Source organism: Lycium ferocissimum, unplaced genomic scaffold (assembly GCF_029784015.1).
Source record: "Lycium ferocissimum isolate CSIRO_LF1 unplaced genomic scaffold, AGI_CSIRO_Lferr_CH_V1 ctg13842, whole genome shotgun sequence".
Lineage (NCBI taxonomy): Eukaryota > Viridiplantae > Streptophyta > Magnoliopsida > Solanales > Solanaceae > Lycium > Lycium ferocissimum.
The window spans coordinates 1-16,487 of record NW_026715112.1 but is presented as its reverse complement, the minus strand read 5'-3'; the positions used below and the strand labels follow the sequence as shown (position 1 = coordinate 16,487).

The window sequence follows — 16,487 nt, the reverse complement described above, 5'->3', positions numbered from 1 at the left end:
AAGCCGATGTGGTAGCTGATGCATTAAGCCAAAAGGCAGTGAGTATGGGCAGTTTAGCTCAGTTAATTGCTTCAGAGCGTCCTTTAGCCATGAAGGTTCAGACTTTGGCTAACAGTCTTGTGCGACTCGATATTTCGAATTCAATCAGGGTTTTAGCATGTGTTGAGGTGAGGTCATGTATCTTAGAGTAGATCAGGGCATAACAGTTCGATGATGCTAAGTTATGTAAGATTCTTGATAAGGGGTTGAGTAGTGAGACCAAATAGGCCGTTCTTAATGATAAAAGGGTCTTGAGGATCAAATAATGCGTATACATTCCTCGTATAGGTGGTCTAATTCGCTTGATATTAGAGGAGGCTTATAGTTCTCGGTATTCTATCCATTCGAGTGCGACTAAGATATATCGTGATTTGAGACAAAGACTACTAGTGGGGCAGTATAAAGAGAGATATTATAGATTTCATTGCTCAGTGTTTGAATTGCCAGCAAGTAAAGTATGAGCACCAGAGACCTGGCGGTGTGCTTAAGAGAATGCCCATTACCAAGTAGAAGTGGGAGAGGATAGCCATGGATTTTGTTGTAGGTCTTTTGAAGACCCTGGGCAAGTATGATTCGGTTTGGTTCATTATGGATAGGTTGACTAAGTCTACATATTTCATCCCAGTTCAGATTATTTATAACGTAGAGAGGTTGGACAATATTTATACATAAGAGACTGTGCGATTGCATGGGGTTCCTATTTCCATCATTTCCTACCGAGGTACTCAGTTTACCTCCCATTTCTGGATGACTTTGCTGAGTTAGTTGGGTACTCAGTTAGATCTTAGCACCACGTTTCATCCACAGACTGATGGTCAGTCCGATAGGACTATTCAAGTGCTTGAGGATATGTTGAGGGCTTGCGTTATTAATTTTGGGGGTCATTGGGACCAATTCTTACCATTGGTAGAGTTCGCGTACGACAATAGCTACCATTCGAGTATTGATATGGCGCCATTCGAGGCTTTATATGGTAGGAGATGTCGTTCTCCGATTGGGTAGTTTGATGCTTTTAAGGTGAGACCTTGTCGTACAAATTTGCTGAGGGAGTCTTTGGACAAGGTGAAGCCGATTCAGGAAAAGCTTAAATTTCGCTCAGAGTAGGCAAAAGGTATATGCGGATCGGAAGGTCCGAGACTTGGAGTTTATGGAGGGTGAGCAGGTTCTTCTGAAAATTTCACCCATGAATGGTGTCATGCGATTTGGGAAGACGGGTAGGTTGAGGCCAAGGTACATTGGTCCATTTGAGATTCTTCCTAGTGTTGGTGTGGTGGCTTATGAGTTAGCTTTGCCACCAGGCCTGTCAGGTGTTCATCCGATATTTCATGTTTCTATGTTGAAGAGGTACCCTTCAGACGGTTCTTATATCATTCGTTGGGACTCCCTGTTGCTTGATAAGAATTTGTCTTATGAGGAAGATCCTATAGCGATCTTGGATAGGCAAATGAGAAAATTGAGATCAAAAGAGGTAGCATCAGTTAAGGTGCAATGGAAGCACTTTCTTTTTTAAGAGGCCACATGGGAGACCGAGTCCGATATGCGTACTAGATATCCCAAGTTGTTTATCGACCCTTTTCCGTTGTCGTTCAAGGACGAATGATTGTTTAATTGGTATCTAATGTAACGACTCGTTTGGTCATTATTATGCTTTTGACCCATTTACCTCTATTGACCCTTCCCCGAGCCATGTTAGTACTATTTTGACTGGAAGGATGGTTGGCATGATTCCCGAAGTAATCGGGCGAGTTTTATAATCATTTATGAGAAATAGAACCTTAAAGTAAAAGATGGTTGACCGATAGTTTACTTTTGGGTAGATGGACTTTTTTCAGAAATTCGTCGATTTCATGAGGTCCGGAGGGTCGATTATGACTTGGTGGAATGTTCAGTTCGGTTCTCGAGGCACTCGGCATTGTTTTCGGTTATTGGTTGGAGAGTTGGCTTTTGGCCATTGGGTGTTGACCTTCTCAATTAGACCTCTGATAGGAATTCTAAGACCACGAGTGAGTTCGTAGCTTGTTTTTATGTGTGTGTACATGTCTGGTTTGTATCTGGAAGGCCTCAGGAGATTGGGAATCCGGCCCAGCAGACGGAATTCTGTTGTGGCAGATGCGCGGTAGCATACCATCTTCTGCTGGAGCGGAAGATGCTGTTCCAGAATCATTAAATGCTTAAGTTAAAACCTTCATTTCCTATTCCCAAAATTATTTTTCCAAAGTGTCTTAAGGGAGATTTGAAGTGTTTCAGAGTGGATTCTTCTTTGGGTAAGTCTCTCTAGCCTTGTTATCCATTATTTATCATTCCTAAGCTTGAATCAATGGTGGGAATCTAGAAAACTAATTGAAGAAGATGAGTCTTAACTTTAACTTTGTTATTTGAATTTTAGGCTTCAAATACAAGATTAATTGATGGATTTGACTTATCTAAGCATGGAATTTCATTAATTAGTAACTAATAAGCTTTAATATTCCATTTGAGTTAAGAAATTGAATATGGAAAAACTAGGTCTTATGCCTAATTTGGGGGTTTTGCTTTGAATGATGAAATCGATCAATACTTGAGCTAAATTAACAATTGGAGAGTAGAATTGGACTTCTAGAATGCTGGGTTACCTATTCTGTCTTTGAAATACCTGTTTTACCCTTGTGGGCCCAATTTCACTCTTTTCCTCTTTTACTCGAATGAATGTATAGCAATATGCGTACCGTTGTTTCCCTTTTCTGACTTAGAATTCAATAATGGCTAGATTTTGAGTATTTTGAGGCTCTTCGGATGGGCAAGGCTCAGATCTGATTGTTCGTGGCACCAGCTTGGCAACGAGGCAGGTTACGGCTTACCTTTTGGTTAGACTCCATTTAGCAACGCATATGTAAAGTTAGTTATTCACGGAGAAAGCATGTCACGCCTTCGGGTATGAAGTTCGGATGGATTTCTTAGGTTGGTATTGTTGATGATTTTGTGGGCTTGTCGCCTCTTTGTTGTGTTTTGTCTTGTTGCCATATGTGTGGTATTAGACTTGTTAGTTAGTTTCCATATCATGGTTGTGATGCGGTTGTCTCTCACTTATCTTTACATTATCATAGATAAAGGCAAGAACTACATTTAGTATTGATATTGTGATATGTGTCCATGTAGAGGCACGATTGAGATTTGATATGATTACAATTGGGATTGATATTATGCATTTTATTCATATTCATTTCCATCATACACTGATATGAACTGTGATCTGTACTGATGATGATAAGTGAGAAGGAAACATCCGAGACTTCGGACAGACTTGATATAGTAGCCATTTCTAGGTTGTGTGCGGAATGGTAGTGATATGGAAGCCACCTCTAGGCTATGTGCGGAGTGGCTGGTATTGTGGAAGTCATCTATGTTATGTGTTCGAAGTGACTAGTACATGGACTTCGCAGGTCCCTCATGGGTCATGACTATTGGGCGGTAGAGGCTATCCATCCATAGCATATGTGTACGGAGACAAATATTTGGCCAGTGCATATCATTGCATTGCATATGCACTTATTTTCATTCATATATTACCTTGATTCTGCCTTGATATTCCTATCACTTGTGTTATTTGTTCTTGGACTGTGTTGTGATTATACTTGATTGCTAGCATGCCTATCTTTAGTTCCATTTTTTTTATTTATGTTATCCAACTGTTTTCAGCTTATGATACCTACCAGTACATAGTGTTTGTACTGATACTACATTGTTGTACTCTTTTTTTTGAGTGCAGAGTTTGTGACAGGCTCCACTTCTACCCCTCGAGAGTGATCCCGAGGCCTGGCTTACAAGTGTCCAGGGTGAGCATCTGCTAAGTCCACCGCCCGGAGATTCCTCTATCCTCTGTGTTTATTATGCCCATTCTGAGACAGATATTTACTTTTGGACTTGTATTTCCTAGACATTTGTACTTAGATGCTCTTGTTCTATTTCAATCCATATTCGGGGGTTGTATAATGTAGATTCTGCATTATTATCTATGTATGATTTTAGACTTCTATTGCTCCTTATTTACTTATTATGTTGTTTGGATGAATGAGTAAAGGATTGGTTCGCCTACTAGGTGGGAAAAGGTAAGTGCCCGCACGATTAGTGATTTGGGTCGTGACAAACCCCTTTAGGGAAAATATTATTAATGAAAACTATTATTTATGGGGCACTAGTTCGATACAAATGGCACAATTATGTTTCGAATGATTAGAAGGGCCTTTGTTTAAAATGGTCTTAAGAATACGAGCAGCATAATTTATTATAATTATTGATTATGTGATTCTGTGATTACATGCTTCATGTATTCCGTTCAAATGATTGGTTGATCCTATATCAAGGTGCACTAGTCGCGGACTGGCCCGAATACCTGGAATACTGTTGCTGACCCCCTCTATACTCACTACTAGCAGATCTGGCCCTCTTACTCTGCCCTCTATCAATGTCGCGCTCACCCCTTTACGGATGTTGCTGCTCTTCCAAGTTCTGGGCATGGGCCTGAATACGGGAAATATCCATCCCCTCTTGTAATGAAGCTGTCAAGCAATCCTTGAACAAATGTGGCCCTAAGCACTCACAAATCTGTGTACTCTATCTCCCATATCGGCCACCATAGTGCGAGCATACCAGGCCAATGAATTGAAATAGAGACTATACTCCCGAGCACTCATATTCCCTTACTTTAGATTCAGAAACCTATCAGCTCGGGCCCTTCGAACCTCGGGTGGTAAATAGTGACGAAGGAAAGCATTTACAAATTCCTGCCAAATCGGGGGAGGTGCATTTTCCTTCCTCAAGGATATCCAATTATTGTACTATAAGACCGCTACATCCCGCAGTCTATAAGATGCCAACTCCACAGATTCGGTATCCGAAGCATGGATAATCCTCAACGTCCTCAATATCTCATCTATAAAACATTGCGGGTCCTTGTCCGGCTTTGACCCAAAAAATTCTAGAGGATTTAAACTCATGAAATCACGGGCCCTTGCACTAGTGGCTCTATCACCGGGACCCGCACCTTGCCGTTGAGCCTGAGCGGCAACCAACTGGTTCAATAACTAAATGGCATCGGTCATCTGTTGACTCAAAGCACCCGGTGGAGGAACTGGAGGCATAGGAGCTGGAGCTGAAGCCCTTTCTTGTTCTTCTAGGATAGGTGGAGTGAGAGAAGTATTAGATGAAGCCTCATTATGGGATTCACCTTCTTCTACATTCATTGGCGGCTCCCTTTCTGTCCGCCTTTCTGTCGTAGCCTTGCCCTTCTGGGCGGCGGTGGCTTTTCTCTTTGCCGGCATCGCTGAAATCATAACACACAATTATATTATGATTATGTGATTACATGCTTCATGTATTCCGTTCAAATGATTGGTTAATCCTATATTCTGATCACTACCCCAAAGAAAACACAACAACCATAATAGCCAAAAAGTGCCATATGCTAGAAGACAAACCATTTACACCTCTCTAAATGTTGACTTGCTATCATGGACGTTCAAAAACCAAAGTGAAACCACCCCCGTTGTCAACTCAGTCAGCATGGAAGAAAATGAGGATTCACTTCGTTGGAATATCCGTAGGCTGGAAGGGAAGATCAATTTGGTCAAGGCGAAGATCAAAAAGGCCGACCGAATCTTGGACTTGGCTGGAAGCTCACCGAAAGAGGCCACTGAGCTGGAATGTTACCGTGAAAACCTCTAAGACAAAGTTAAAGGAATAGTACAAAGCCACATAGCACTTATGGTCAAATCTGAAATGCCAAAACAAGAAACTGAGAATCCCAAAGAGGAGACCAAACCTTCTGAGAAAGAAGAAAGCTAGCCATCCAAAAAGGCCACCACTGCTACCTCTATGGCGGAAGCCACTAGTTATGAGATACCCCAAGGGTTCACTCGCCCACCGTCACCAACATTATGGGCAATCACCCTCAAAGCCCATGCGTGCTCTTACAGAGTCACACCAAAGCATATGCTATGCAAGGAAATCTATGAGAAGATGAAAGCTATGGGGGCCACGTGCTCTATTTATGAGAGGCTACCACCTTGCGCTCCAATCTAAGTGCACATAAGGTGCCCATTCCAAAAGAATCAACCTGGCCATACCGCAGTTGAATCTGTGGCCTCAAGAGGAGGATCATAAGACTAATCGATGAGAAGATGATCCGCAACCTGTAGGGACCGCAATCATTATTACTCCATGACTAAATCATCCCAAGTGAGGGAATCACCCTAGACACTCAAATCTGGCGTTATGACTTCACCATCTTCAAAGACTAGTATGCGAGCATCTTCCAAAAGCTGGCAAGTACTGGGAAGATCCGCCCAATCGAGACTGCTTGGAAATCCTCTCCTAGCAGCCCAAGTCAAAGAAAAATTTGCTTGTTTCATTCCGGGGCACCTGGGCACAACATCGAAGAATGTGAACCTTTCAAGTCCAAGTTAGAGCATGTATGTCACGACCCGACTAGGGGGCCGCGACGGGTACCTGGAGCTGACTACCGAGCACCACTCATTACGCTAGTAATCCTGGACACATATAATCTCCAAAGCAATACATAAATATACATGAGCCCTCACGACTGCTAAAATGGTATACAAGAATATGCACTGGTGTGTCCATAAGACAACAACTACCCACGTATCCATATCTACAAGCCTCTACCAGAGTACTATGACATAGGGACGGGACAGGACCCCGTCGTGCCCAAATATATACACAAAAGAATATGACCATAAATAGCACCTCCGGAGTGGTGGAGTGCTCCTGTGGATCCGCTGATAAAATCCTACGGGTCTGCACCGTCTCCCTGTCTACCTGTGGGCATGAACACAGCATCCAAAAAGAGAAGGACGTCAGTACGAAAAACGTACTGAGTATGTAAGGCATGAATAATAATAGCATAATAAAGAAACAATGAAACATGAGGTGAAGATATGACCTTCTTAACATTTAAAGGAAACACATGAATGCATATCAAATATACCATCATCGTTAACCCGCGTCCGGGTAACTATCACACGCCGCCTACTAGTGGTGTCGTGTCCGGCCATCTAGGCACGGTGTTATCTTAAGCCGCCCGCCTTAGCGGTGTCATGCCCGGCCATCTAGGCATGGTGTAATCATAAGTCGCCCGCCTTCGCGATGTCATGCCCGGCCATGTAGGCGCGGTGTAATCTAATCATTATATACTTATCATAGAGCATGTATTAAAACTTAAGTACAAACTATAACTCTATCGGGGTGACGTAAGGTCGAGAACCCCGATTTCCATTATGGAGTAGTCATGATCATCATGCCTCACCTTGAAGGAACTAGCATTATAAGGTGAGTACAACAATAATGAGCAACATCAAGGAATCATATAAGGATCATTAGCTTCGTAAGACTATCGTATCATAAGCTTTTAGAATCTCTAGACTTAGACTCATCATCATCATTATCATAACGTATCTCTTATCTTTGTTTCATGAAAAGCTCTTAGTAATCATAGACTCATAGTTTCCGGAATATAAGAAAGTCATGAAAAGATAAAGCAAGTCACGTTATAGGAATCATGCCTTAGCGAAGAAGGGACTAGCCTCACATACCTTTACGTCTCTCTAACTTTATCAATTAAACGCTTCCTTCCAATGTTTATGATTCTACATCCAAGAGAATTCATACTAAGGTTAGAAAATCGGAAACATACTTAAGTGTAAGCTAAAGCTAATGAAAATTGGGCAGCATCTCCTTTGTTTCTACAACTTTGTCCATATGCTATAACAACTCCCAACATCAATAACAACATTCATAATACCATAATCAATAACTTCGACAAGTTCGACATTATTCAATTCTCAAAATTTCCTCTCAAGGTCACCCATAACCATGGTTATCGCCTAACGTCGTATTCATCCACATATAATGCTTCTCCAACATTCTTAATATTATTTATAACAAGATTATACTCATAACATCTCAAGAATTATGGTTCATGTCAACTACTATTCAAAAACACCATTATTTTCACATTTGAGCTCCATATTCTACCTTCTTCCATAACTCAAGTCTTTCAACAATTCAATATTCTAAATAACATGAAACGATCATAAAACTCACCTTTATTTTTGTAAGAATGGGTTTTGGATGGAAATGCCTCCCTTGGAGAAAACCCTAACTTCAATTCCAAAGAGATTTCTTGATTTCTTGCAACCCTAGAGAGCTTCCTTGTACTTGATTTCCTTGGATTGATGATGTTGATCTTTGATTTGCCTTGGATTTATGTTAGCATAGTGTATGGTATATTCTAGAGTTCTTGAGGGGTGTAGAGAATGTATAAAATGAGAAATATGGGCTTGGGATATATATATATATATATATATATATATATATATATATATATATATATATATATATAGAAAGAGAAAATTCTTGAAAAATGTATCTCGGTCATGTTATATGGACTTATACGGTCCGTATAAGTGACCGTATTTCACCATTAGGAAATTTCCCTTCCTGTTAAGGTTATACGGACCCTTATACGGACCGTATAAGTGGTCGTATAACTCCACTTTGCTAAAATTATTTCCGTCGTTTCCTTTGATCTCCAATCCTTATGGAACCTTCTTAGCACTTCATTAACAATCTAAGGAGCATCATAACTTTTTCTCAAGACATTATTAAATCACATTAGCTCGGTACTTTGCAAACCCTTTTCAAAACACAACTTATACTTTATCTTCTTCAACGAAATTTCTTCTCTTGCCTCAAATGTCTTTGGAATCGTAATTAGAATCGTTAATTACCACTTCTTACTTGTAGGGACATCGCATACATCTCACCCTGCGTTAGTCTATCTACCACACGACGACATGTAATTCTTCCGAGGTGTAACAATGCAGTCCACAGTGGGGAGATCTGGGTAGTACTCCCTCCTTGTTATTAGGGGAAAAGGCCATAAGCCGAATACGTGGTTCTAAGGAAAACAACCCGCCTTGACTTCAAGGAGAGGTCATCTTTTGGGTAGGTGTTATACCCCGTATTTTGCGCGTTCGGATAGTTTGGGATAATTGTAACAAGTTAAGGACAATGCTATGTATTGATCTTGTTTGACACATAAGCTGGTTATGACAATTTTGGATGTGGAAATATTGGAAAAGGCCAAGGGCAAAATTGGAATTTCAAAAAAATTAGTTTCATGAAAATTTCCAAAAAGTGTGGTCTAAATGAAAAAAAAAAAGAAGAAAAGAAAAGAAAAACCACCCAAGGTGGCCGGCCATAGTGGACCCCACATGGGGGGGCGAGCATGACAAATATATTTGTCATGTGACCATAGAAAATTCAAGAAGTTGAGAGAAAGAAGAAAGAAAGAAAGAAGGAGAATAACAACCATGGCCATTCGGCCATGGTCCTCAAATTTTGTCCCCTCAAATTTTGTCCCCAAAAATTATTTTCTTGTTGTATTCCTACTAATTCAAGGGTCCTCTACAACGTGGTATAATTGTTTCGGAAGATAAGTCGTTCGTTTCGTCGTTTTCGCATTTGGGACAAGTAAAGAAGTTGAAGGAAAAAGGTAAGATTCAATCCTTTTTTATATGTTATGAAGGATTCATTTGTGTTGTAGTATGTGAAAATGGATAGAGTGCATGAAATTATGGAAGTTTGCATGGTATTTGTGTGTGTGCATATGTGGCCGTGTGTATGTGCTAGTGTATAAATGAAGTAGGTTGGATTTTATGTTGTATTCTAGTGGTGGTTATTATGGAAATTGTATTGGAAATGAAAGTTGAATGAAAATGGGATGAAGTTGAAAATTGCATGTTGGCCGTGGCCTATATATGAGTGGAATGGTGATGGATTTATTTTGTGTAACATGTTAGTTGTGTTGTTGTGATCATTACAATGTAAGTGAAGCATATATGGGGTAAGTTGGCATGAAAATGGAATGTAGAGAAATTATGTCATATTAATGTGATTTTATGATATTAAGATAATGAAGTTGAGAAAGTGTAGATTGTTGTTATTGGAGATGAATTAGTAAGTAGAAAATGCGTTGGAATGCTTTCGTTGCATATATGAGAATTTTGGATTGAATATGGAAATTGATGGAATTGTTGAACATTGGATATATAGCTTGGAATGCTCTTAGTTTATGTTTGAATGATCTTAAATTAGTATGTGAATATGAACATATTGATATTGGTTTGTAAGTGTAAAGTTGGATTTGGAGTTGTTGCATTATTTGGAAAATAAGACTATTTGCGCTAGAATGCGTTTCTAGTCGATTGTTGATGTTGTTTATATTGTTGTTGGTATGGTTGTTGTTGTTTTGGCCGAGTTTGAATCTCGGGGGTGCAATATATATAGGGCAGATGCTGCCCAAATTTTTATAGACAAGTATTGATTGAGATTGAAACTTTAAGCCTTATGAATAGCAATTGGTAAATGTGACCATTTGTAGGTTTTGGACGAAACGGGATTTGAATTTTGGCAAGCGTAAAAGGCAAACAAGGTATGTAAGGCTCTACCCTTCCTTCTCTTGGCATGTCCTAGATGTACTAGGTTTGAATTCGGATCTCGGGGACAACTCCATTCTTTGGAATCTACGTTTAAATTTACCCCTTTTTCCATTCAAGAAATTGAATTGAATAATTTGTAATCAGTTGGAAAGATTGTCTAAGCATCTAGATTTTTGTGCAAGTTGAATCCGACCATCTTCAAACTCTTATAAGTGACGTCCTGAACACTAAAGTACGTATTATGTGTACGCCACCTCATTTGACCCGAGGTGGGCCCATCGTTGCTCGTAGTCTCTTTCTATATTATTTCGTTTGACTTGTTTTTGGGTAAAACTCAAAAGAAACTCTTGGCTACTCTCTCTAACTACTATATAACAGTCGTTTTAATTATTTTATGGAATGTTGTAATATGTTTGAAATATGAAAACGATTTCAGAAAGATTATTTGATATAAACCGTTCGGACATCCGAAAGACATACACTATGATTGTCGCTCAATTTCTTTTATATGATTCGTCATCTGAATTATGCCATCGAATTTCTGCAAATGTCTTATATTTTGATACGCACAAATAATCCCAGAAGTTTTAAATTTTATACAATCCCCCGCGGCGTTCGAAAGGTACGTGCTATGACTATCGTCTGATTTCGTTCCTAAATGACCTACCGCTCGGATTATTCTGTCGAGTTCTTGTAAATATTTTATATTGCATTTAGTTTCTCACTACTTCGCTCGTGGATGCCTCAATGCTTCCTTCACTGAGCCCGGGACAGGATATGTTATCAAGCGTCTTCCACCGCATTGTTCGCCATGCCTCGCGTGAGGGGGCGGTATACATGTATATGGGTTGTGGAGTATGTCGTGCCATGTACACTCGATATGATATGATATGATATGGCCATCCGATATGCTATGATATGTGCACATTCTCGATATGTTCCGATATGTTGTGGCGCCGGTGTCGGGGGCGACCACTTTCCGTTTACCGAGTCCCATAATGGGGCGGCCATGGCATATTTTCCGTTATGCATTTGCCTATGTTTTATGAGTAAGCATTTATACTCCGCCCTTGCATTTTTGTTCTTTATCCTCTCGTTCGCTTATGATTCTCGTTTATTGTATTTTATGCTTTACATACTCGCACATATTCCGTACCGACCCCCCGTTCTTCGGGGGTCGTGTTTCATGCCGCGCGGTACACCCGTATGAGTACGTGCTTTTGTAGGAGAAGTTCCGTGGCGTTGGCAAGCTCCATTTGCTCGCAAAGGTCGCCGAGTCGATTATGCATGTTATGTGTTCGATTATTCGTTAGAGACTTTGCGGACAAAGTTGTGGGTTACCCGAATGTCGGTTGAGCGGCTCCATCGGCCGACGTGTCATTCGTATTTTTGCGAGATTCCATATGATTACGGATTACGTCGATTTGTAAACTACAAAGGTTATTTCCAAAATATTTGTTGTACTTGTCATTTTGTCCGATTAAGAGTCCGAAAGTTTATGTACGTAATAAGAGTCCGCGGTTCGCTCGGCCCGAGCGTGGGGTCGGGCCCATCACACCCTAGTAAAATCGTGGTGTGACAAAGTGGTATCGAAAGGTGTCCGTCCTAAGGGTTGTCTCGCAAAGTCGTGTCGAAGAGAGTCCTCGTTTATGGTGTGAAGCGCGCCACACATCTATAAACAGGAGGCTACGGGGCATCTAGGGATTGTTGACCTTTTTTTTTCTGTCTTAGATCGTGCGATAGAGCCAAGTCATAGGAGGATGAAATTCCTATATATGGGCCTTACATACGATGGAAGAAAGTAAGTAATGACACGGAAGCTACAGAAATGAATTTTGATATATTTGTTCCGCTACTGGAAATTAAGAGTTTCGAATGGCGGGAATGCGTTACATAACTAAGTGTTCTGTGAGATATCGCCGGTATTTGCTATGTACAAAGTTGAATAGTAAGAATGTTAAAAGAGATTCTCCGTTTAAGTTGCTAATTAGGATATTTCGTCAAATACGCCAAAAAAAAAAAAAAAGGGGGGGGGGAGGGGGAAAGAAAATATTGTAATTAGACAATAAATGAGATGCGCTGTTCAGAAGAGTTATGGATTTGGGTATGCCGTGAAAAATGATTTGTCACACCTCGATCTTACTAGGGTGTGATGGGCACCCGACCCCATATTCGGAGCCGAGCGAACCCGCTGACTCTTATTGCACGTATGAACTACACCGTTTTTTTTTTTTTTCAACTAGCAATAACATAAATAGCACAAATACGAACATAGGCTAATAAGCTTTACGATCATACTATACAGCGACGGGAACGGTCACGGAGTACAAAAATGTTTTACTGTACATATCTGTCTACGAGCCTCTAAACATAGTACACGATATACATAGGAAGGGCCGAGTACTGCCGTGCCCGAATATATACACAAAAGTAGTACCAAGGAACTGGGCTCCGAAACAACTGGAGCGCTGCAAAAATGCTGCTGAGAGAACTCCTAGGGATCAACTCGCTATCCGCCGACTCGCGCGGCATGAAACGCAGCGCCCACATGAAGGGGCGTCAGTACGAATAGTGTACCGAGTATGTAAGACATGGAAAATAACATAAACAAGAGCATAGATTATAAATAGCAACATCATGAGGTCACGGATTTATACTGAGATAAGAAAGTAACCTGTGCATAGGAACACCCTTTTCAGGCCGGATATCATGCATGCTTGTTGTCTTTTTGAAAACAAAACATTTCTTTTCATAGGCATAGAAAATAGAATTTATGTCACAGTATCATAGCGTGGCGCAAAATATCATAGCATCATAGCATAGTATAGTATATCATAGTATCATAGCATAGCATAGTATATCATAGTATCATAGCATAGCATAGTATATCATAGCACCGAACAGTGTCGGCTCGCCCACATAGTATAATTCCCGCGTCCGGGATGATATCAAGTCAAGTACGGATACATGCACCGTGATGTACCGCCCGCCCCATAGCGCTGCTCTTTTCCCGCCTTTTCCCCCAAATACATTTTTGTAATTTTTTTCTTGGCAACTTGTTCTTCGTCGAAAGCCTTAGGGCTTTTCTCCTCTCTCTCTCTTGTTCTTATTTTCTTGAAAATTCTAGAGAGTTTATGACCAAGTAGAAGACTTGGTCTTCCTTTTATTCCCATGAATTTTAATCCACATGGGCTTGGCCCATTAAGTGAAGTGGACGGCCAACTTGGCCCATCCCAACACAAGCCCACTTTTTTTTTTGTCATGCAATTCATGAAAAATTATTTTTCAAATTCCAAATTTACCCTTCGTCTTCCTCCATAATTCCACGAAACATATTGCGAATTTTCCTTTATGCCCTTGACCTTTCTTAATAATTCCGCTTTCTAAATTCCTCATAAGCCATTCATATGCCTAACAAGATAAAGATATGGCCTTGCTTGTCGTCCTCCCGCAATTGTCTTGAATTATCCGATTGCACAAAATGCGGGATATAACATCCTCCCCCCCTTTAGAACATTCGTCCTCGAATGTTAAACTGGCCTTAAGTTAATAGGTCCTTCTTATCGAAACTTGAGTTGTCCTGGTCCAATTTAGGTCTAACATATCCTTCTCCCCTTTCGCTAGTCTAGTCCGTCCAACCTACACGACTTCTATCGAGTTCCCAACCCAATACGCTCGGTAATATAAGGCGCGATATATATCTAACGTCGTAGAACCTAAATCGGCCGATGCATATACATCATAAAAAAATACTAATGATATACCTGGTACGGAAGTCGGGGGATAGCCAGTGATCTGTCGGCCGCCCTCGCGCGTGGGTATGATCGGGGTCTGCAGAACTCGGGCATGCCTTCCGGGCCTCTCGTAACGGTCCGGCCGGCACCGGGGGACCTCCCCGCTCCGGAGGGCGCACCAATGGCGGCGGGTCGCCTACTACTCGTGGGTCGGACCCCTACAGCACGCACGTGTCGAGACGGGCGATCGCGCATAAAAATGACCCGACCTAGCACGGCATAGCAAACATCCGTACCGCGCGACACGACCCCGCATGTAATTTACGGCACCGAAGACATCGTGATACGGTGGTCTCCTCTCGGCCGTACTCATCGCTATACCGGAACCCAAAACTCACGGCCCTGCCCCGACCCGGCGGCCGAGCTTGGATCTCTGCCATACCTCCGCGGGCAATCGCGCATCTCATGGCCAATCCGACCGGCAGACAAAACAGGCACCCGTATCTAGAGCAACACCGCCGAGTGTGGCCTCGTCACATCGCGCGCACCGCAGTTGGGGGCGCCCCGCATCGAAATCGGCCTCTATGCCGGACCCCAAAACTCTAGCACTTCGATCCGGTCCCGAGTACTCGAGAATGCTCCCCGCACCGTCCCCTTCGTACTCCCTTCTAGCCCTTTTCCCGCGACCCCCACACCCGCATCCCACGCCCGTTGGTGAGCCCGAGTGGCTACTATTTGGGTTAACGAAGGATCGCCCGTCTCATCTCCCCGAATCGAGCCTCGAAGTGGGGGGGAACCGGAGGTGCCGGAGCGGGGTGGGAGCTCCTTCTGCTCTCCCCGACATCGGCGGAGTGCGAATAGCACGAGGGTGGCCTCGCTATGGGACTCACCCTCCTCAATATTTACCGGCCTCCGCCTTTACTGTCGCTATCTTACCCTTAGACGGGCCGTTACTTTCATCTTAACAAACCGTCATCGAAAAATGTAACACCGGGATTAGAAATAGGAAAATCTCTTATTATAGCTCTATCGCACGATCTAGATTACAAAGAAGGTCAAATTTCCTAAATGCCCTGCTGACCTCTTGTCTATAAGGCGTGGCGCGCCACACACCCATAAACAAAAGGACTCTACCGGACACGGCTCGTACAAACCCCTGTGGACCGCCTCGTCGATACCACACTTTGTCACACCCGATCTTACTAGGGTGTGATGGGCACCCGACCCCATATTCGAGCCCGGCGAACCCGCCGACTCCTATTGCACGTATGAACTACACCGTTTTTTTTTTTTTTTTTTTCAACTAGCAATAACATAAATAGCGCAAATACGAACATAGGCTAATAAGCTTTACGATCATACTATACGACACGGGAACGGTGAGTACAAAACGGCCATCGTACATATCTCGTTCACGAGCCTCTAAACATAGTACACGATATACATAGGAAGGGCCGGAATCGCCGTGCCCGAATATATACACAAAAGTAGTACCGAAGGAACGGGAGCTCCGAACAGGCTGGAGCGCCGCAAAAATGCTGCCGAGAGAACTCCCTAGGGATCAACTCCTCGCTGTCTGGCCGACTCGCGGCATGATGACGCGGCCGCCCACGCTGAAGGGCGTCGGTGACGAATGGTGTGCAAGTATGTAAGACATGGAAAAATAACATAAACAAGAGCATGGGGAAAAAGTAACAAATTGGGGGTGTGGATATACCGAAATTTAAAAAAGTAACTTTGTGCATAGAAAACCCTTTTTCCAGGGCCGGGTACCATCATTTCTTGTTGTCTTTTTAGAAAAAAATTTTTTCATAAAAAACCCTGTAAAAAAATTTTTGTCACCACGGCCCAAAATCATATGCAAGGGTACAACTTCTCAAATTTTATTCAACTTCCATTATCAACATAGCTTCCACAACAATAATAACCAAACAATAGATAAAATAATTAAAACATAATTCCTACACACACTGGACACACACCCACCATCTATAATCTTGTTCTTCATGAATCTCACTCACTTTTTCATACTACAACATCTAAACATCCAAACATATAAAAAAATGAATTCTTACCCTTTCTCTCTTATCTTTTCCCTTTTTAGCTAGAACTTACCCCCAAAAAAAATGTAGTTCCTTGCTTAAAACTCTTTCCCCCTTTCTAAGGGCCCTTTAAAGGGAAGGGAAATGATTTTTGGGAAAAAAATTTTTAAAATTTT

General features: G+C 41.8%; 1 protein-coding gene across 1 annotated transcript; it reads left to right on the top strand.

Moving 5' to 3' along the window:
• The first annotated feature begins 1,186 nt into the window (after positions 1-1,186).
• Positions 1,187-2,214, top strand: LOC132042177 (uncharacterized). The gene is made up of 2 exons (XM_059432793.1): positions 1,187-1,522; positions 2,098-2,214. The coding sequence occupies exons 1-2, from the start codon at positions 1,187-1,189 to the stop codon at positions 2,212-2,214; spliced, it is 453 nt and encodes a 150-aa protein (XP_059288776.1).
• The last annotated feature ends 14,273 nt before the right edge of the window (positions 2,215-16,487 follow it).